The sequence below is a fragment of the Stegodyphus dumicola genome, chromosome 3 (genome assembly GCF_044657685.1).
Source record: "Stegodyphus dumicola isolate Sdum_Otavi_A_Nest chromosome 3, ASM4465768v1".
Classification (NCBI taxonomy): domain Eukaryota; kingdom Metazoa; phylum Arthropoda; class Arachnida; order Araneae; family Eresidae; genus Stegodyphus; species Stegodyphus dumicola.
The window spans coordinates 163,695,354-163,716,890 of NC_140770.1; the positions used below are offsets into that span (position 1 = coordinate 163,695,354).

General features: G+C 33.7%; 1 protein-coding gene across 2 annotated transcripts in view; it reads left to right on the forward strand.

Annotated features, from left to right (window-relative positions):
- The window catches only part of LOC118186215 (uncharacterized), a 695,790-nt gene that overhangs the window by 273,267 nt on the left and 400,986 nt on the right, over positions 1-21,537 (forward strand). For both annotated transcript variants that reach the window (XM_085813564.1, XM_085813565.1), the window contains exon 4: positions 11,059-12,270. In XM_085813564.1, the coding sequence (XP_085669690.1) occupies positions 11,615-12,270 (656 nt within the window). In that variant the 5' untranslated portion in view covers positions 11,059-11,614. The remainder of the gene's footprint in view (positions 1-11,058; positions 12,271-21,537) is intronic.

Genomic DNA, 21,537 nt, shown 5'->3' on the forward strand with positions numbered 1-21,537 from the left:
ATTTTATGGTTTAAGTGCGAAGAACATAATATTTAATAAATAAAAGTAACACACAAAACGTTAAAAAAAATGCCCCTTTGGACGTAATTTAAAATCTGAAACCTTTCAGATTCTTTTTATAGTTTGCTTTCTATCTCTTTATTCATTTTCTTCCTGAAACATAACTGGCGGTTCCTTTTTGTATTTTTTTTCAGTCTTTTCTCACTTCATTATATCAATGTTCTATTTCTTACTAAGATGGCCTACACATGTTTTTGCCTTTTTATTATTGATGTTTTGTGTGTTAATTACATTTAAATAGCGGTAAAGTCGCTGAATACTGGTAGTTCGGTCCGAAGATCGAATCCCGCGAACGGGCTGTCTGCATGGGCGTTTTCTGGTTTTTCTCATGTGTAACGTGCATACGAGCCAGTTTCCCTTAGAAATTCCTCCACAAAGGCATTCCTCCCCTTAGGCAAATAGCCCTAGTGTGCTTTGCCGTGATCTCAATAAACCAAACCAAACCATACCATTTATTAAATATCGCGTTCTTCTTACGTACGACACATAAAATTCAATTCAACAGCAAAATCGCAAAATATTTAAAAACAGCATATCTTAAGAATTTCGGTTGTAGAGAGAATATAAGCATTTAGAATGTTAGAAGTTGTATACATATTTTTATATGCTGTATATTATTTCTTTAAAAACTAGCCGTTTGCTCGGGCAGCCGCCTAAAATAGTTTTGATAAAAAAGTAAAAGTAAATAAAAGATTTGAATGAATGCAGCCGGTATAATTTCATAAAAATATTGAATATTTCTAATTAGACATTTCATGATTTGAATACATCTTTATTTAAATCAATCATGTTCAAAAGTAGAAGTATTCTTAAAAACTGTGTTTATTGCTTTTAAATCGCTTAGTTTATTACTCAATAACCTTGTACTTTAAATTAATAAATGGCGACACTCTGGCGCGTGTAAGATTAAAGTATTTTATTTCCGGCTGCGACAACACATTGCTTTCAGAGTGTCGAGTTTCTTAATTAAAACTGATCGATTAATATCTTACATTTTGCCGAATAGCAACAGTCTGGCGCGCTAGCTATAAAAATATTTTATTTCGAAGAGTGTTGCCACTGCTTCCTTTCAAATCGTTGAGTTTGTTAATCAAAAATTCATTAAAGTTTTATAAAATATGAAACAATTAATAAAAATATATAATGTCATTCTATTAAAATATTGATTAGTTTTAGCTGTAGATAGATAAGGTAATAAATGCATTTTTATTATTTAAAAACCAATCTGATTGAAAAGTAACAAACGAATATTCTTAAGAACTGCAATTATTACTTTGCAGTAGTTTAGCTTTTTAACCCACGACAGACAGATTCAGTTTGAAAGCGGAATGGCATATATCTTTTCCCCGTACATTAACCCGCGGGAAGGCGCGTGGGGTGTATCATACCCCAACCCTACATAAAAGTGGAGTATTCCTAACTTGTGAAACTGAAATTCTGTGCTGCTTTCAGTAGCTGAGTTTCTAGTTGTGGTTGACGTTCAGAACCGCTCTTTCTTTGCCTGCGTGTTTCAGAAAAAGATTTATCGGTATTTTGTTGGAACTGGGGTACGACACACCCCACGCGCTTGTCCGCGTAAGTGTTTTTCTGACTGAATATTAAGCTCAGAAATTTATTTCTAGAGTGTAACAGTAAATATTTCTACTCGCAAGTGATTTTAAAGTACTTGACTTTAAATTCTTAAAAATTTCTAACTGCATTATGGTAAAAAGAATGACTCCCTATGAATTGGAGATGCAACGCTTGTGAGATTTATTAGAAATATTTGAAAGCGATGAAGATTGCATTTCGGAAACTAAATATGAAGCTAGGAATATTTTCTACACTGTTTTGGTTTCGAAAAAGATAAAACATTAATTCCTGATGTTCCTAAAAAAGGAAAAACTGTTCTTATGCTTTCAACATTATATAACGATCATATTATAGATGATACTATTGGAGAAAATAAAACGTCAGGAATTATATTTTTTTATAATATGAATAAAGGAGCAGTGGATATGGGGGATGAAAACTGTCAGCCAATTATTCAATTTCCAGAATAACAAGGAGGTGGCCAATGGTAATTTTCTTTCGTGCACTGAATTCTACTGTAATGAACTTGAATTATATTACATTCAACTGATAATCCACCAACCAGAAACAGAAGTCTGTTTTTGAAGGACTTAGCATTACAATTAATGAAAAAAAGTCTTGAACAAAGATCAGAGATTAATACTTTACAAAGAAACTGACGTACTGCATGCAAAACAAAAGCAGAAGTTTCGACGAAGAATTAAAACGAATACATGAAATTCGAAACAACTAAGTATGAAAGATGTGATAAATTCTTTGCCTTTGCGCCAAGGACAGAAGAACGTGAATGCAATGTTTAAAATGTGAAAACATTCTGTGCCAAGAACACATGAATGTATTTCGTTCAAAGTGTGGAGAAATAAAATAAGCATTATGTATTAGAGATGCAATGAAACTTAGAGGCATGATGTTTATTTTTTTATTATTTTCATTTATCTTAATTTTAACTCTAAGATTATTTTGGAAATTAATTTTTTGAAACCCAATTATTATTCACGTATTTATAATACACGAGAACAAGAAAAACAGCTTTAAAACGAAATAAAACTATTTTTATCGTATTTTAAATATTGGGGTATGTGATACCCCACGCGACCGCTCTAGTAACTTTTCTTGGTGCGACTTTCGCCGGGTTAAATTGCTAAAGTCAGTTTTCGATCGACTTGCTGGTAATATGTATCGACTTGCGATAGACATCGATAGTAGGGTATCTTTTTTTTAGAAAAGTTGCAAAAACCGCCAGCTTGCTCCCGATAAGCAACTTTTACCTTTTCCCCTCTAAAAACTTGCCATATACCCCAAGGTGTTTGAATTAAGTATGGTACCACGAATTCCCGAACAGAAAGATGATCCTTCGCGGTCGGCACACTTTTTGAAGGACTCATTTTAATTTTGTAGGGGTTAGACAGTGATTGATTGTGGGGAGCCACACGCCCACCTGACTTAAACTTACTTAGACTGTCCAAGTTATATAAGCCCGTACACACGTTCACATAGCACACATACTAAAGTATAATACCCACTATTGATCAATTATAATTGATCTAATTCATAACCTTTCTTGATAGACTTGTCCATTACACATTCATTTATGAATATTACATTCATTTATTATTATTACATTCATTTAAATCCATTACACATTCATTTATGATAAAAGCCTTTCCTTCCATTTCGTCCTTTTCCTTTGTAAAATATGATAGGTCTTCACGAAGTCTTTAATATCTCCAATTTCGCTACAGCTGCCGCAGTGATCGGAATTTTGAAGGTTAAATCTTTTAAAGTAAATAGGAAAACGCCCGTGACCCGTTACAATTTTATGTAAATCTATGCCACAGTATGTTTATCCTTTTTTATTGTTACCAGTCTCATTCCATCAAATACACTTAATATTTTTTTTTTCTTTTCTGTTGCATTTCCTGCCTTGTTCTATTCAGTGAGATAACCAAGATTGGGATAGCACCTTTTTAGTCGGTAATTTTACCAACCTAATTCTCATTTCATCCTCATAATCAGATTTACTGAAGTATTTAATATTCTAGTACTCTGCGTTGACAATATCGATGTTTGGTATCTGTGTAGCCATTCTTCCGTTAACTAAATGTTCTTAAGCGAAAATTGATGAAATATAATGTTCGTTTCTACCCTACTGCAAGGTATATTTTAATTTTATAACAGTTATTTTAGTTTCCTGTCAAAGGTCTCTTTCCTATCAATTCTTGTTTCCACTTACAACTCCCTACCAGTTTGAGTTTTTAGAATCGCGTTGAATGCAAATATGTTAGAAGAAGTATTTAAGGAAGGTTTAATTTACTTCGAGACAGAGAGATAGGAATCCTGAGTAGCGCGCGTTTGCTTTTGGGCCAAGTCTATCTTGAATCTGTTACGCTCGCCCGTATTATTACGTGCCTTTTGATATTCGCCGGCTAGTTTAAATTAGAGGGCCAACTACGTTAGATACTTGTGTTTAGCTTCAGATAAGTCTCCTTTAGTTAGTTACGCTTTAGTTTCTCATTTCTTATTCTGAGTTCAAGCCCCAGTAGAGACTTTGTTGTCAGCCCAAAAAAGAGGCCGCCTCTTATTCTTATTTGAGTGAAATAGAGGGTATTTTGAGGCTACTTCGTGAGGCTATATCTTTAGTTATTTGAACTCAGCGATAAGTCGCTATACAGTTCACTAGGTTCCTCGACGCTCATCTTCGACAAAAGGAGTGAGGAACTTTACACTTTCATGATAAATATTACTTCAGGCACAGGTCACCATTTTTTCAATGTTTTCCTATTGCAAATACTTTCTAAATACAAATTCAATTTTAAAATATCCTCAGTTATATTTCTGAAATAAGAGGAACCTCTTTCTCTGAATTTAGAAACTAAAAGATCTAAGCTTTCGCACTGTGGAGCTCTGGTCAGTGCGCGAGGTGACGAAGGCAGTATCGTCTCGTAACCTTTTCCGGCGCAGTATGTTCGCTGTGAACACACCAAAAATATTCCTTCATTTGACACTCAACATAATCGATAAATATCACGAAAACTATACTATTGGTTACTTTTAATCTATTTTATGAATAATAGATGGCAGCACCACACAAGCAAATCATTAACGTTGAGATATATTCTGTTTTCAAAGACACTGATTTTTGTTTCAGACAAAGAAATGGTTCAGATATTTTTTTTTTTTTTAATATAAAGAATATCAGTGAAAAAATCTTTATATAATTTTGTTGTTCGTATGCTAATCTGCCTATTCTGTATTACTTTTACTTTTTATCTTTGAAATATTGCGTATAGTAAAGCCTTCAGTGTATGGTGTGTTCGGACTGAACACACTGAACTGGTAGCGCCTGTCACGTGGGTGTGAGTCACAGAATCTGGTCTCGTGCTTCAAACACGGGGAAGGCTGAGAGCGCAGATTTATTTATGTTTGTTTTTATTCTTTTCAGTTTCTAGCTTTGAAGACCCCGGTGCTTTGTTTTCACTTAGCTATTTGATTTTCAGCGAGAGCAGACCCTTTTTTTCTCTTGCTTTCATCGTGCGTAGTTTGCTTAGTTTTGATTTCTGTAGATTTTTATTTGTATATATGTTTAATAATTATTTTTTCTAGTCAATAATTAATTCTAATTATTTTTCTTTTAAATTTTAAAATTGTGTAAATGGCTCGGAGAGGTCTCAGCATTGCCGAAGCAATGAGCGTTTTCTTTTTTCCCCGGTTTTTTTTTGGGGGGTGTAGAGTAGCAGGCTTCCCCGTGGTGCACCCTGGGTTATGCTAAATCTGCTACAGAGCTCAGATTCTACTGTTTTTATATCATAGACAAAGTATTTTACTATAATACGTGCTTCACAGCAATGCTCACCTATCGCAGCACGTGCGGCTCAGTGTGTTCGCTTCGGACACACCAACAAAATGGAAACAATTTGTGCAATCTTTGTAAAATTATACCTGCATACTCTCCTAGGCCTAAATAGATTGCCTACAAATTTGTTTGGTAAAAGTCCAACTTTAAAGAGTAGCGTGCCGGAAAGGAGTAATCCAGTATGTTCGCCTTTTGGCGAACTCGTGTAGGTATCGTTCTTTGTCAAAGGGATGATCCAGCCCTTCTCTTTCTTTAGTACTGGAAAAGAAGGGTTAATTCAGTAAGCTTCAGGGCTATAGGAAATGTGTGTCTTCGCTCTGGCAGAGCCACATTTGCTTCGGGGAACCTTTACGCTTTCATTCTAACAAGACTTACATATTATTCGAGCAACTTTTCAATTTCTGCAATGATCGCTTCTATCGCAATAGTATCTAAATTTTTCTGCAAACAGGCAGGATTGGAGTGCCAAGTGAATTATGTCCACAAAATGTGAATTTAAATAAATATGGAATTTAATCCGACTCCACTGCATACACTTCAAAATGGATGAACGTTCTAAACATCAAGTATATATGCTAAACAATATTGCTACGCTTCTACACCTCAGTGGTATTACATCGGCGCTTCCAAATTTGTGTTTTTATTACATATATGTATATTGTCATTCTGTTACCCAACTCAGTGAGCTCAGTTTTTTATTCTTACATGTTACTCTGTTCTAAGCATTTTTACTTTAAAAGTGGGTGAATTATGTTTTTCTTATATTCCGATTAAGGTTTTTATGCCTTTAACTAATGTGCATGTAATAGCTGTAACATTATTAAAAACTTAAAAGTTTAAGTGGCGCTAAGCCTGAAGAGGCCGCCATTTGTTTGTATGTGAAACTCTTAGTTGGATAGTGAATTAATTCAGTTGGTGCACTAACTTCAGTGTCTTTTTGTCCAGTGTAACTGAAACTTAACTTTCACTTTTGTGCACCGAAAATTTTTTCCTCCTGCCCGCTGGCAGTATTGTTTGTTTTGGTGTAGAAACTTTAAATTTAATTGTAAATTTGTCTGTTTTTAACTGTATTTAACTGTATTTGGTATTTTAGGTTTATTTGTATTTTGCAAATTTTAATGAAGATGTTTTGTGTTTTTATGTATTTCTACCTTGCCGTGAAACGAGAATAGAATTGACTGAATGAGAAATATATCTCTAAATGGAATTCGAGAAAACAAGCTTAAATGAAGTGCGGCAAAATTATGCACAATTTAACGGGCTGTGTAAAGAAGTCATGTACTGTCCACATTGGATATTTTTAAAGCTATAAAATAAACTTATTGTTTGCGAACTTCGATTTTGCAACATAGTTTTTTACTCTCGGTATTTGAAACTCGCCGACTACACGTATGTAACAAACAAATGTCTACTTTATACCATAATTTAAGACTCTCGATGTTTTGAAGAATACGTCGTAAATTTGCCATGTTTCGAGGAGACAATGAAGTATGCATTTCACTTCCTATGTTGTTTTCAAATGTCTGATCGCTTATGTATATATTACCAGTCTTTTGAAAATCTTTTAACAATCATTAAATATTTATACCTTGATAGAAATCTTAAATGATATATAAGTTGGACAGTAATTTTATAGCGGTTCGAGTTTTAGGGGATTTATTAAGCTTTGCTAATATTACATTTTGTAGAGACATTAGGTTCTTTCAAAGCAGGAGAGATGAAAAATGAGCAATGCCCTCCCGGGACTCGAACCTCGTATCTCTCGAATAAGTGCCGAGTGTGCTGACCAATACATCACTAAGGCATGCTAAGAAGGCTGAAGAAATACCTTATATACTTCCTCTTTTAAAGAGCGATTGGGAATTAGGAGACCCAATCGCCTAATCATAGTGGTGGAAAATCATCATCCGCCACCTTTTAGTTCGGGCGCCACTGTAGAGACATTAGGTTATTTCAAAGCAGGAAACAGGAAAAATAAGCACTGCCCTCGCCGGGACTCGAACCTCAGACCTTTCGAATACGCACCGAGTGTGCTGACTATTGCACCACGAAGGCATGCTAAAAAGGCGGGAGAAAGACCTTATAGTTTTAACGAGAATCTAAAATAAATCTTCGACATTTTTTTCTCTATTATTTTCCAATTGCAATTGTTAGATTATTTTTATGATTATATAATTTTTATGCTACTTTCCGTTGAAAGTTAAAATCCATTTCCGTTAAAATATGTTAAAATGTAATCCTAATCTAGAATCCAAAGAATTGCGTTGAATTATGAATTATCTTCTGGATGTTGGGTTCTGATTAAAAAAAAAACTGACATGAGCATTACATGACTTCTTTGCACGCCTATTATATTATGCGTATCTTTTGTTGCACTTTATTTAAACTTATTTTCTAGAATTATTCTAACTTAATTGAACAATCCCTCAATGTAAGCTATTTCGAAATTTGAAAAATTTGAAATTAAATATCCGTGTCAATTTTTGTCATATGGGAGTGAAGCTTCTTGTATTTTTATTTTTTTCATAGCAAATGTAAGATCTTCCCAAATATAAGTACTAGCAGATCGCATTAGAAGTTAGGTTCGATTATCTGTTCAAAGTAAATATGTTTTTCTTTAATTCGAAACTGTCGAAACATGAGTATTTTCATCATTTAAAACACTTCTATAATTGGAAGTATATGTCTACAACCAACGATTACGTGTCATGTACAAAATTTCAACGTTCTGCGGCTAATCGTTGAGTTTTGCGATATACATACATACGGGCAAACGTAGGTACAGCCGTCACAAAAAAAAATTGATTTTGAATCCATTTTACGACCCGTTTTAGAATAATGACTCCTTTATTTCGTCCGTACGTAACGACGGACATAAAAAATTGTCAAAATGGATTCGGGAATGGTCATAATGGATATTTCCGTTTTAATCTGAGAACCGAAATTTTTTGTAATTCCAATAGTTCCTATCCAAGGAAGTAAAATGGCGGTTTCCATACGTTATACATGAAAGTCGTCTTCCGTTGCCAATTACTGCCAACAAATTAATTTCGATGTTGAACTAACCCGTTTTTATAAAGGTGCTACTTAATGAAGTAAATCGTTATATGTTCTGTGTAATTACATAATATCGTCCAATTAAATGATAATCTTAATCCTTATTTCTTTTTTATTCTTTCTGAAGAATTTTTTTTTTTTTTTTTTTTTTTTTAAATAACGCAAAGTGTATTTATTTTTAGCTTACGTTAATTTATGTTATGTAGATTTTACATCGATAACGAATAATGTTTTAATTCTATTTCAACTGAAGTAGGTTGTACGTTTCCATTTGCTGAAACAAAAAGTAATATCTTTATTTATATAAGTACGAAAAAATAATAATAATGACATGTTGCTGTGCTAAAAACAATTATTATTAGATTTTAGTTAAAATATAAACAAAGTATTAGAAAAAGGCAAAATAATTTTACTGTTAAATTTCATCGAAAAAATCTGTTACTTACCTTATAAAGTTCACTGGCTTAAACTAAATACTAGCGTAACTTTTTTACACTGTCAGAAAAACTTTCCATCTTTTCTTTGCTTTACTAAAACAGTAACGAAAACAACGGAAGGATTTATTTGAAATTATTACAAGATTAACTCAAGTAATGAAATTGGGCTCTGATTCTCTTGAGCTTCACTTACAACAGTAATTTAAAGTATTTGCGAGTTTAAATTTATTCTAATAACCTGACTTTGTTATTTCACGACTGCTAGCTTAATTTTCAATCAGAGAAAACTGTCTAGCTTAACGTAGATAATGACAGAGCTTAACGTAGATAATAATTAAAGCACTTCACGCTGCATGCTTATGTTTTCAACCCTCTTTCCTAAACTTACACACTCTTTATTTAAATATCACACTATTTAGATAATCTGATAGATTATAACAAACTGTAAAGTGTAAGAAAGATTTCAGATAAAGTTATACTAGTTAAATTAAATCGGACATATTTTGCATATTATTTCACAGAGATAGTTATTTTTATTTCCCGTATGTTAACTTTTGTTGAAATGAAATCTGTTAACTTTTGAGTCAAAAAAAATTTTTAAATGTTATCACTTGCATTGGGTTAATAAAATAAAATAAAAATAAACGTCACTAGAACAAAAAACGATTAAGAACGATTAAAGATTAAAGATACGATTAAAGAACAAAATTTTCAGTGGAATTTGAATTATGTTATTATGTTCAAACTCGCGTGAAAACGAAGTCGGCTAGAACTTTTGTTTTCTACTGTACACTACTTATATTCTTGACTACGTATAATTAAATTATATATTGTTGAGGTTTAAAGCAATTCCCAAGTACTATGACATCATCTGCTATCACTTCTGTTATCCCATGCATTATCCGTTTCCTTTTTGTTTTCCGTAGGTAGTTTTCTTGTATGCTAATAGTTTGTAATAAGAATTTTTCGATCGCTCTGCTACAAAAAAATAAATAAATAAATAAATAAATAAATAAAATAAATAAATAAAAATAATTAACTTATTTCTCAGACAGGATCTGGCTTTAATCCGCTTGGTTAATCATAAGTTGACTGTAATCTAAGAATTTGATAGAAATATAGGTAAATTAGGATTTTTTTTTATCGAAAAGCATTTGAATTCTACTTACGGATATAAAAACCGAAAATGATAAGAGAGGAAAACGAATCATGAGCTGCAGTACAACTTATTTTCATTACAGCAGTCATTTGAATACGTAATAGAACAAATTCATATTTAAATTCATTTTAAAACATAATAAGGACATTTTTGGTTCACAACAATACGAACAATTAAAAATCTGTTTTTCGTGCTCTTTTATTTCTTCGATTTCCTTTCTAGAAATCTTAAATTTTTAGCTCAAAAGGGCGTTAGACCCTAAGGGCTATTAGTCTCAAAACAGCATTTTGCGTCGTTTCACTTTCTGGATTGGTTCACTTTTCACCTCGTTGCCCCCAAATATTATCGCCATGTATTATATTTAAAGAAACTAAATAATGAAGAATTTGCATGAATGCATGAATGTTTCGCGCATTGTGAAAAAACAGCGGTACATAAGCTTCTATAATTAAAATTTTAAATCGTTCTGAGGAATTAAAACTGAGTATATGTGGCAAATATTCGTTGGGTAATATAAATTTGATGAGAAATTTGTAACTTCACATTTTTACTTTGTTGAAAAATTTATTTAAAAAATATATTTTTGTTAACAATAATGAAATATGCGTTGGTGTTCATAAAGTAATTTTTCAAATAAAGATTTGATTTATAAAACACGGGGAAACATTTAATGCGATAAGCTCGTGTGTACTATTTATAAATGATAATTCATTATAGCTTGTAAATTAAGATCCACTAATATTTACTGTCAAATAATGGGATCTATTTTTGAAAAAAAATCAGAATTTATTATCAATATTTTAAGTTATATAATTATTATCAGAATCTTCGACTTTATTCACTTTACTTCTGAATTATGCTACTTTCTATATTTATGTCATATTTTCCTGTTCTATTCATAACTTATTTCTTCTTTTCAGATGCAGACATTATGAAAAACAAGCTCCTGGTAACTGTGTTTCGTTTATGAAACCCTTTTCAATAATAATAAAAAAAAAAAAAAAACTTTTAAATGGCATTAAATTAACTGCTAGTAACAGTACTGCCAAGATTTTCTTCCTTATGCAATTTATAACTTTCCTTATTCCTTCTACTGACAACAACATGTGCACGTGGAAGAGGTAAAAAAGGAAAGAACAATCACGGTAAGGAGAAAAAGAAAAATGATGACCATGCCTTGGAAGAACCACCGTGAGCTGTGACGTCACACGTTGCCATTGGTCGCAGCGTCAGGTAAACGTCACCGGGATAAGTGATTCGAAACACGCATTCTGAAATCCGCAGTTTTCAACGTCACGAGACATGGATATTGAAGTTGAAAGAGTTTCCTCTAAGCAGCGCTTTGCCGTGTATTCTTCTGACAGCGAGCGAGTGATACGCATCGCAGAAGAGGCCTCCAGGTGCTGTTAGGAAAGTATTGCACCCCTCAAGAATGCAGCTGACAATCCTCTTCTGTAGCACAATTGTCAGCGCAGTATGATTCTATCCAAGGCACCACTGTGGACAATGTTCTGGATATTAATAATATTTTTCTTTTGCATCGCTGAAACAGTAGTTATCGATGACTGCTGGTTGACTATGAAAGAGCCCAAAGGGGTGATTACCACTCCCAATTTTCCTGATCCTTACCCAGTGCCCATCAATTGCCAGTGGGTCATAGAAGCTCCCACAGACAAGGTGATAGCCGTCTATTTCACTCAATTCTACATGAGAGAAGGACTGAAGGCTACGGAGTATGCCTATCATTCCCCTAACGTAAAAATGGGCAAAAATGAATTTGGCACTATCAGTTCTGAACGCGAGCCTACTTATCTAGTTACCAACAAACCTGTTCTGGTGTTGGACTTCGCAGTGCGTGAACTAGCCAACATCCACATGAGAGTCAGAGAATACCTGCTGGATGTTTTTGGATTTAACATCACATACGAGTTCTTGTCGAGGAACGAAAGTATGAGGAAAGACGACTGTCTGTACCATCACTGCTCGTTTACCGGCAATTGTTATGCCAACGCCGGATTTGACAAATACTACTGTAATTGTTTTTCTAAATATTTCGGAGATGAGTGCCAGTATGATAGCGAATGTGGACCAACAGCGAGTAGGAATATGTGCCAGAACGGTGGAACTTGCAGGTAAGATGAATTTTCTTCATAATGTAACATTTAATAACTTGTTGATATTATAATGTTTTTTCACAATATACATTTTTGGATCAGCATTCACACTAGCATGTATTTATAGAACTATGTTTAATGTATGTTTCATTCAACTGCATCATTGGTAATGTGTCTGGTTTAAAACCTTAATTCGTTAAAACAATTATGAGAATCAACAAAATAAATTTGCCCTCGGAAACTATTTTCAAAATGTGCTCTTAAGGAATATGAAATTTATGAAGTTGTCAAGATTTTAAAAATTCATGTATCACTATCCGTAGTTTTTATAAATTTTCTATTTACATGCATGTATATTAAAATTGAGTGTTTTAATAGGGACTGTTTATAGAATGTGCATGCACCGTCCATATCGTGAATTGTTTAATTAAAATCATTTAACACTTCCTTAATTTTCTGTATCAATATCTAGCTGTTTATTTATTTGTAATTTTAATAATGAATTTTACATCTGATGTGCGGAAATTATTCTTACATTTGCTACGTATCGATAAATCGCTTCGATTATTGTTACCTTAACCTGCGAAAAAAAAATCTTAAATATATTTGTTAGTATCAAATTCAAATATCAGTGTTTTCCTTTACTACTTATGCCCTGCATTAAATTAGATTTTTATAGATTGCATTAAATTTAAGAATCGCGCATGTATGAAAATGCGAAAACATTCTGACATCGAGGCGAGTAAAAATACAGAGAAATATTATTTAAATAGTTTTTATACCGTTTCGTAGCTGTAAAAATATTCTTACAAGACAGTCTTTCTCTTAAGCACGAAATATTCTGACAACGCGAAGCCCACACACATTTTAAAGCTTATATTTATTTCTATATATTTTAAACAGATACTAACTCTCATATCATGATACAATAACACCCGCTGAATTTATCGTAATGTTTGAATTCCTCATTTAATATTTAAAACTTTCAGCCAATCATTTTAATGCGATATGTGCGATTTTTCTCACATTCCGATCAACTGTAGATTAGATATAAACCAAAGGGTTGGCAAGACACCGCTTGGCACCGATAACATTGCCCAAAGTGCATTACGCATCGATATTAAACCCGCAAGCGAGGTACACATAAATCTATGACTTTCTGTAATTAAAACTCCTATTAAAACGAAATATATGTGCATAGTGTCTCGTTAACCACAATACTGCGTGAGTAATAAAAGAATTCGGAGCGCAAGGATTTATATATGGGATATTTTACTGGAAATACTCCACATTTAGTACCGATAGAATTCCTAATATCATATACTGAGGGAGTAGTTCTAATGTTCTAGTAAATGCGTTGTAAACTTTATATACAGTATCCATTTACTTGCCTTAATTATTATTATTATTTTCTATGAAGATGTTTGCTGTCCTGTATTCAGAAAACGGATGCTTTTGTATATTTATTAAACAATATGGTACTATTCGGTTTCGAGGGCCGTAAAAAATCGCCAAACCGCTGTTGATGCCAATGCTGCCAAAACTAATTTTGGCAACCCTAATAATTGCGGCAAGAAAGGAAGTATAATAATAAATAACTAAGATTGATGTTTTAATTTAGATGAAAGGTTAATTTCATTTAATACTTTTTTATTATTATAATTTATATGAAAAAGGCTAAACATGACTAGAAGCATAAGAGTAAATAACTATTTCAGATCATTATTATAATTTATATAAAATTTGCTAAATATATAAATGAATGGATGCCTGCATCGCTATCGCTACCGACTTATCGCTAAAGCATAATTTCATCTCGTTGGTTGTTCAAACATAATTTTCTATAATGAATGGTGCCTTTTCTTTGAAAATATTCTGGGTAAAGTGCAGAATCGCTCACTTATTTGTTTGCCGCTTTTTACAAGGGTAAAATCAATTGGACTTTTGTCAATTTTCTTTTACTTTTTAAGTGAAAATAGGTCGATGTGTACAGTGTGTACAGTGTGCGCAGTGCTATTTTTGTGCAATTCTGGGATTTTTTATTTTTTTTTTTTAAGTGAAAATAGATCGATGTGCACATGGATACCGAGTATGTGCAATTCGTAAAAATGTGTCAAACAGTGGGAGATTCTGCACTTTACCCAAAATTCTATTGCCGACTTTTCGTCATGATCAATTATCAAATTGTTAAATCCATAGTATATTAAAAAAGGATTTAAAAATTAAACTAGTATTTCAATGGCATCTTAAGAATTATAGAAGTATATAAACTGAATCTGAAATCGTACGCTAGATTTGGCGCGCTGTTAAATGGGCGCGTTTGCTAGGTTTGGCGCTTTTGCGCATACATTTTCGCTGCAATTTTTTACGGTCCTCAAAACGGAATAGTACCAACAATATTAATACTCATACATTTCCAGTACGAAATAGGAATCAAAGATTTGAGCATTTAAAAATACATCCTAGACATAGCTTCTTAATTTCTGGTTATCTGCTTCCGTCTATCTGAAGAATTAAATAAGGCTTATCAGCCCCCGAGTCTAAAGTCGCTGAACACTGGTAGTTCGGTACGAGGTTCGAAATCTCGTGAACGAGCTGCCTGCAAAGGTATTTTCATGGTTTTTTCCATGTGTAACATGTATACAAGTCCTCGACCCACCAGCGGCCGAGCGGTAAAGTCGCTGAACATTGGTAGTTCGGTCCGAGGTTCGAATCCCGCGAACGAGCTGGCTGCATGGGCGTTTTCATGTTTTTCCCCATGTGTAACGTGTATTCAAGCCAGTTTTCCTTAGAAAGTCGTCCACGAAGGCATCTCCTCCCTTAAACAGATAGCCCTCGTGGCTTTGTCATAATCACACACATTTTAAAAGTCCTCCACGGAGGCATCAGTCTCCTTAGGCAGATAGCGCTCGAGTGCATTGCCATAGTCAGGTAAACCAAATAAGAATTAAATAAACCATACTAATTCATATGTTATGTTTTCAAATTTTCTCATTTCTGTGAAAATTTGAAAATATAACGCTGATTTTTGTTATTTGACATCTGAATTAGTATTTGCTCGACGTGTTATTGTGTCTTAAATAAACCATATTGAACAATTGTTCATTGACTGAATCGGGATATTTCCTACTCTCATATTCCGTGAGTTTCTATCACTCGTGGATAACAATGCTAAGTCATATTTATTTACTCTTTTCTGAACTAAATGCAGCAAAGACCCCATTCCGTGATTGTCCTCTGTATTAATTGGGAAAATCGGTCAACGTCCATAGAAAAACATCAAAAAAGGTCTTTAAAAACACTCGCTTGCCGAGAGTCTCAGTTACGCAAGGCAGAATTTTTAATAGAACTCTCTCTTTAAACCCTCAAGGCTGAACCTGGTCTTTGGGCCCTCGACCTCTCCTCGTGTCTCGGAGACCACCAAAGAGGAAGGCGAAGTACAGACACCGTGTCTCTGGCCATCGCGCTGGCCCACTCGGATGGCCTAAGACACCCCGTCCAGGACAGTGTGGGCTTCTCTTTTTAGCCATAGGAACAGGGTCTCTCTGACATAGTACAATACTAAGCCAGTGTATACAACCCTACGGGATAAAAGCAGAGCATTCTAAGAAGAAATGGCTCATATCTACGTTAAATATGTCGAAAAGAAACACTAAAACAATATTCAGCCAATTCGTCTCTAGACGCTATTGTGTATTTATGTTAGAATGTATCGAATATTTGAAGAATTTTTGAAGAATATTTGAAGAATATTTGAATTTTATCGAATATCTCATCGAATAATCCATTGCTCGTGCTAACAATAGGGCGAGTGATTGAAATCTGTTAGGTTTACTAGAACTGAAGAAGAAATTAGGTTCTGGTACATAATTATCTGTTCAAAAAGAAATGAAAATCATTTACGGTATGAAGTAATATTAATTTAAAGTTTCGATGGGTTAATCTTTGGATTTTGGTAACTTGGAGATTTTTTGGGGAAAATTTGGCGACCGACCCTGCTACAGCAACCTGCAATTTTTTTTTTTTTGACGCCATTTTGTTTTTACGAAGTAAAGGCATGCTTTTTGTTTTTTACTCAACATTTTTTTCCAACAATCTGCTAGTCGAATTACGCTTATGCTAGAACTTTTATGGAACAAAAGTGCTTAATCATGACGAAGATTAGGTGCGAAATTGGGAGAAAGTGCAGAATCGCCCACTGCTTGCCGCGTTTTTAAGAATTGCACATACAACACCGTATCCATGTACACGTCGACCTATTTTCACTTGAAAAAACATCCCAGAATTGCACAAAAATGGTATTGCACACACTCTTGACTTTATCTATGTACACTGCTAAAGTCCTAGCTAGTAACCTTTATCGCCTTACCAAAATGTCGCCAAACTACCTGTTACCATATTCCAAAGATTAGATGTTTAAAATCGATGTCTTTCGATGTTTTAAAATCGAGGTCTTCTTTTTCGACTATTACTAAAAGCGTTATATTATACAGAATTGTATTTACAGAAATATTTTACATTCAATTTTTGTTTTTCTTGTTTTAAATATTGTGTTTGACAACCCTTATTCTTCCCTATCTTTCTGCACCTGACTTCGAAGACAATAATGCCTTTTTTAATATCGGAAGAGGTATTTCATCCCATTCCTCTTGAACAACTTTCAAAAGTCCAAGGAGGGTTGTAGATCGATGTTTGAATAATCCGCTTTTTAGCAGCGTAAAAGTCTATGAGTAACACATCAGGTTATTTGGTTGGGATACGAGTCAAGGTGATACCCATTTCCCGTTCCATTTTTTCTTGTTCCAGAAAATTAACAGTCAATTATTTCGTGCGGCTTCTTGCTCTATCTTAATGCAACTGTAGTGAGTGATGGCACTGTGGGTAAAGATGTTATTTCGCATTTTAAAAATGGGGTATAAAATTTGTTCATGATAATATGTGGATTTGATTTTAACATTTTTCTCCAGTCTCTTAATTTTTTATTTGCCGTTATATGAAAAACCAGCAACAATCATAAATCCCTTTTAAACCTAACTTTAGATTCTTTGAACCATGTTTTACGATTTTGCCTCCTCTTTGGTGATAATAAATAAAATAATCTTGCATTTAAATACATCCAAGATTCATCTATTGCGATAACACTTTTCCGTTATTGTCCGGATAAATGTTTATCATAAAGAATAAAGAATTCTACAGCGTGTTCTGCGTTCGACGATATGTCGGGGGAAAGACGATGTATATTATGTTTTCTAGCTTTTTTAAGATTCAAATAAGCATTAATCACTTTGTTTACAGTTGACGCTGAGCATTTTAATAATTTTGCAACTGTCCTTTGACTTGTCGGACTTTCTTTTAAAATTGAAGATCTTACCTTTGAAACATTCGAAATATTTCTTTTTGTCTTTGGATATGTATATAGAACAATTTTTCTACTTGAAGTCAAATTTTGACGTTTTTTAGCTTTCCGGTTGACAATATTACCTATCGTAGTTTTAGATATCGGAAAACCATGGGTTTCGCTCCGGTTTTAGTAAGTTTGGAACTACTCTGATATGCGCCCTCAAGTCGCCAAATATTTTTGGCGAGAAACTTCACGCTGCCATATTACTATCTAAATTTTTTGTCTACATTTTGAACTTTTAGCCTAAAATGTCTCCAAAAACGCGGTTTTCGCACATGCAAAAACTACGTTTTGAACACACAATTTAGCTAAAAATCCGAAACAAAAACAAAAAATTTAGATAGCAAAAACGTAAAGTTTCTAACCAAAAATATTTGACAAGAATCCATGTACACAGCGACATGTTTTAACTTAAAAAAAAACATCTACGAATTGCACAATGTAGGCAACGAACCAATCTACAAACTACGCACACCTCGCTTTAATAAATTAACATAACAACAATAAATTTCAAAGAATACCATGTACACAGCATCCTGTTTAAACTTAAAAAAAATTCTACGAATTGCACAATTTAGGCAAGGAAGGAATCTACGATCTACGCACTCCTCGCTTTAATAAAATAACATAACAACAATAAATTTCAAATAATACCATGTACACAGCGTTCTGTTTCAACTTTAAGAAACATCTACGAATTGCATAGTCTAGACACTAAACAACAAAATAAACTAAAATAAATTTCAAACAATTTAAAAAAACAACAATAACGACAGAAATTCATACTAAAGAACCAATGAACATAACATTCTACAAAATAAAAACAAGGATAAAATAAAATGCACTTACCATGAATTAATGCGTTTTCGAATAGCAGAAATATAAATTTCATACCGCCTTTAACATGCCGCCACGTAATCACTATCGTATTTACATAACAGCCAGACACACGATCCAGAAAATTTATACTATGGTTCACAAATAAATAAAATCACAAATCCCTACTTCTATCATGCACTGCCATTAAAAATAATCTCCCAGACCCTCTTTCCACACTTCCAAATACCCACTACCCCTCAACAGGATAGCCACAATGATATTTCCTTTTGCCGAACTTCAATTCAACAACTACCATTTTATCTTTCCCTCCCATCTTCTCAGACACAGAGAGGCGAACCAACGAGGTCCAGCGAAAGATTTTTCAACGTCAACAGGGTTGCCATAGAACACGCAATCGCGCCAAAAACCAGCGCAGAACACATATCGCCACATTTGGTGAAATTAGGGCGTATATTAGAGTTGTACCCATTGTTTCTTAAAAAGTGCCATTTTTCATGAAAACAAAAATTGTCAAGTAGCAAACGATAATTTATTCTTTCAAAAATATGGTTACAATTAATGTTTTTCCAAGCAGTCGATTTTTATTATCAAATTCGTACTATTAGCACACACTCTCCCTTTATCTTGTTGAAATTTTCAATCGTTAATAAAATACTTTTTATTCATCCACTCAAGTTCAAATACATTTTTTTAAAACTTGTAGTGGATGACACTTAATGTTAATGCAGTTTTTTTCACATATTAAATTTAAAAAAAAATTTTTCGGGAGATTTTTATCATAATTTTTAGGCGATTTTATCATAACCATTCATTGCATTGTTTGTCTGTGGGTTGGCAGTGTTGGCACATGTAAACTAAAACAAATAACCTCCAGAATGTTACTTTGTCAATCTTTTGTGTATTATTATCAAATTCGTATATTTGAAATACTGCCGCACAACGAAAAGCTTCAGAATTTCAAACATGCTGCAACATTTCAAGGGTTCCTAATGTTAATAAAATGCGAATAAAAAGTAACTAAAATAAAATGTTTCTTTGTTGACCCAAGTAGGAATTGACTTTAAATTTTTTTCTGTGTTACTTGCTTTATAGCAAAGCAAAATGGCCTAAAAATTGTGCGAACGGCCTCTGTAAATCATTTAAGCTAATAGTGGAATTAAACAGTTTCTTTAGTTCTTTTATCACTCTTTGAGTGACATTGTTCACGGAAAACCAGTTTGAGAGATTATCACTATTACAGCAAATTTATTCTTAACACGTACTCCACAGGAACTTGACCCTGCTCCATAAAAAGTGAGAGCATTAATTGAATGTTGTTAACTTTTATCGAAGAAGTTACAGTAGTAGATGTGTAGAACGAGAAGCGGAAGTTTTCCGGAACTTAATGTAGTGTTTCGAACTTAATGTAGTGTTTCGGTTAGTAGGGCATTTAGATTATTTCATCGTGAATTTGTTACCAAAAATTCTTTTCTGTGCTATTTAATTCATACTGCTTAAATACAAATTCATTCCCCGCCTGAAAGACTAAAATTTTATACAACCGTTTTTCATGGCATTTGATTTTAAAGAACTTATCTCATTTAACCTACCTCTGACCGCGAGTACAAAATTCTTAAAAGGGTGAAAAAATTCGTACCTTTTCTTCCTGCGAAACTGATCGCAGTTGAAATTTTAGTTTCTGTCAACGCGGATAAGAACGTTCCCTACCTATATTCAGGATAAAAGGGGAACGTGTTCTGACGGATCCCGCGTTCAGAGTGTTAAAGATAACTTCTAAACCTCTAAGAGTTTATTCGGAAATATAATACCCAATTACATAAATATATTTTGTGTTTTAAACAACTGTATAAATACATCTTTTCTCTTTCTTTAAGAACTTTTTTTTTAAATCGTACGTCATAGTTTAGAATTAAAGACACAACAGTTTTTAAAAATGATAATGTTAAACTTTCGTGCTGTCCGTGTCTATTCCAATTATGTCGCTCAGCTCTGGCAGCTCGTCCAGGCTTTGAATCGGTCTCAGAATAGACTGGCTTTATCAGACTCTAGAGGTCTCTTGACATATGTATAGTCAACATCTGACATATTTTCTTAGAAAGATCTCTGGAAAGATTCCTTTGCGTTAGCTCTGATTGGTCGATTGATTAACTTGTGGAGCGATTAAGTTCTTTGAAGTAAGAAACTCATTAGGGCACTGTTAACTGTGCAGTTGACGCTCAGTCATATACTTGCCAGAGTGCGAGCTTTAGATCTTCCGATACTAACCATACCTGTTACCATTTACACCGTGACAGCAAACACGAAAGGAGACGATTATTCCTTATAAGATTATTATGGTCATACACATCAGTCATCTTTCTACCTTAGAAAGGATAATTTCTTGAAAGACGTTCGAAGCGAAGTTACCTTATACTTAGGGATGATGTCAGTGAATAAAACTCCGTAGCTTGACAGTTCTCTGAGAAACGAGCTCGGAACATTACCAGCGTTCGACAATAGTATTCATTCTGCAACCGAATGCGTAACAACACACACCGAATGCTGGCAGCTGCTTATGTCTCCTATAGTTGGAGCCGCCTATGTCTGCCTTATATTTACGCTGCATGTGAAGACAGTTCACAGAAGACGGGAGACTGAGACACCATCATTATACTTAAAAGTTAGGTGGTATTGTCGGGCGCCCCGCATACCTAGCATTAGAGGATGCATCAAATAACATTGTAAGATACTGTTGCCGTTGTGGGTCAAGACATAATTCCATAATTTACATAATTATTATATTATTTCAGATACTCAAATTACTTTGCAGCAGAACGTGCACTTAGAATAGTACCAGGTTGAGAGATGATCACTAATACAGCGCATTACAAATATACTTTTCAAAGACAACACTATGAAGACTTTATAGAAATTTACAAACGTACATTACGGAACATCCAAATACAGTAGTAGAACAGCGAACTATTCTAAGTTCTAGAAAAAAACTTAGTGACTGTTAAATTCTTACTCTAGGCGATGCTCTCATTAAAAAAAGGAAAATTAAA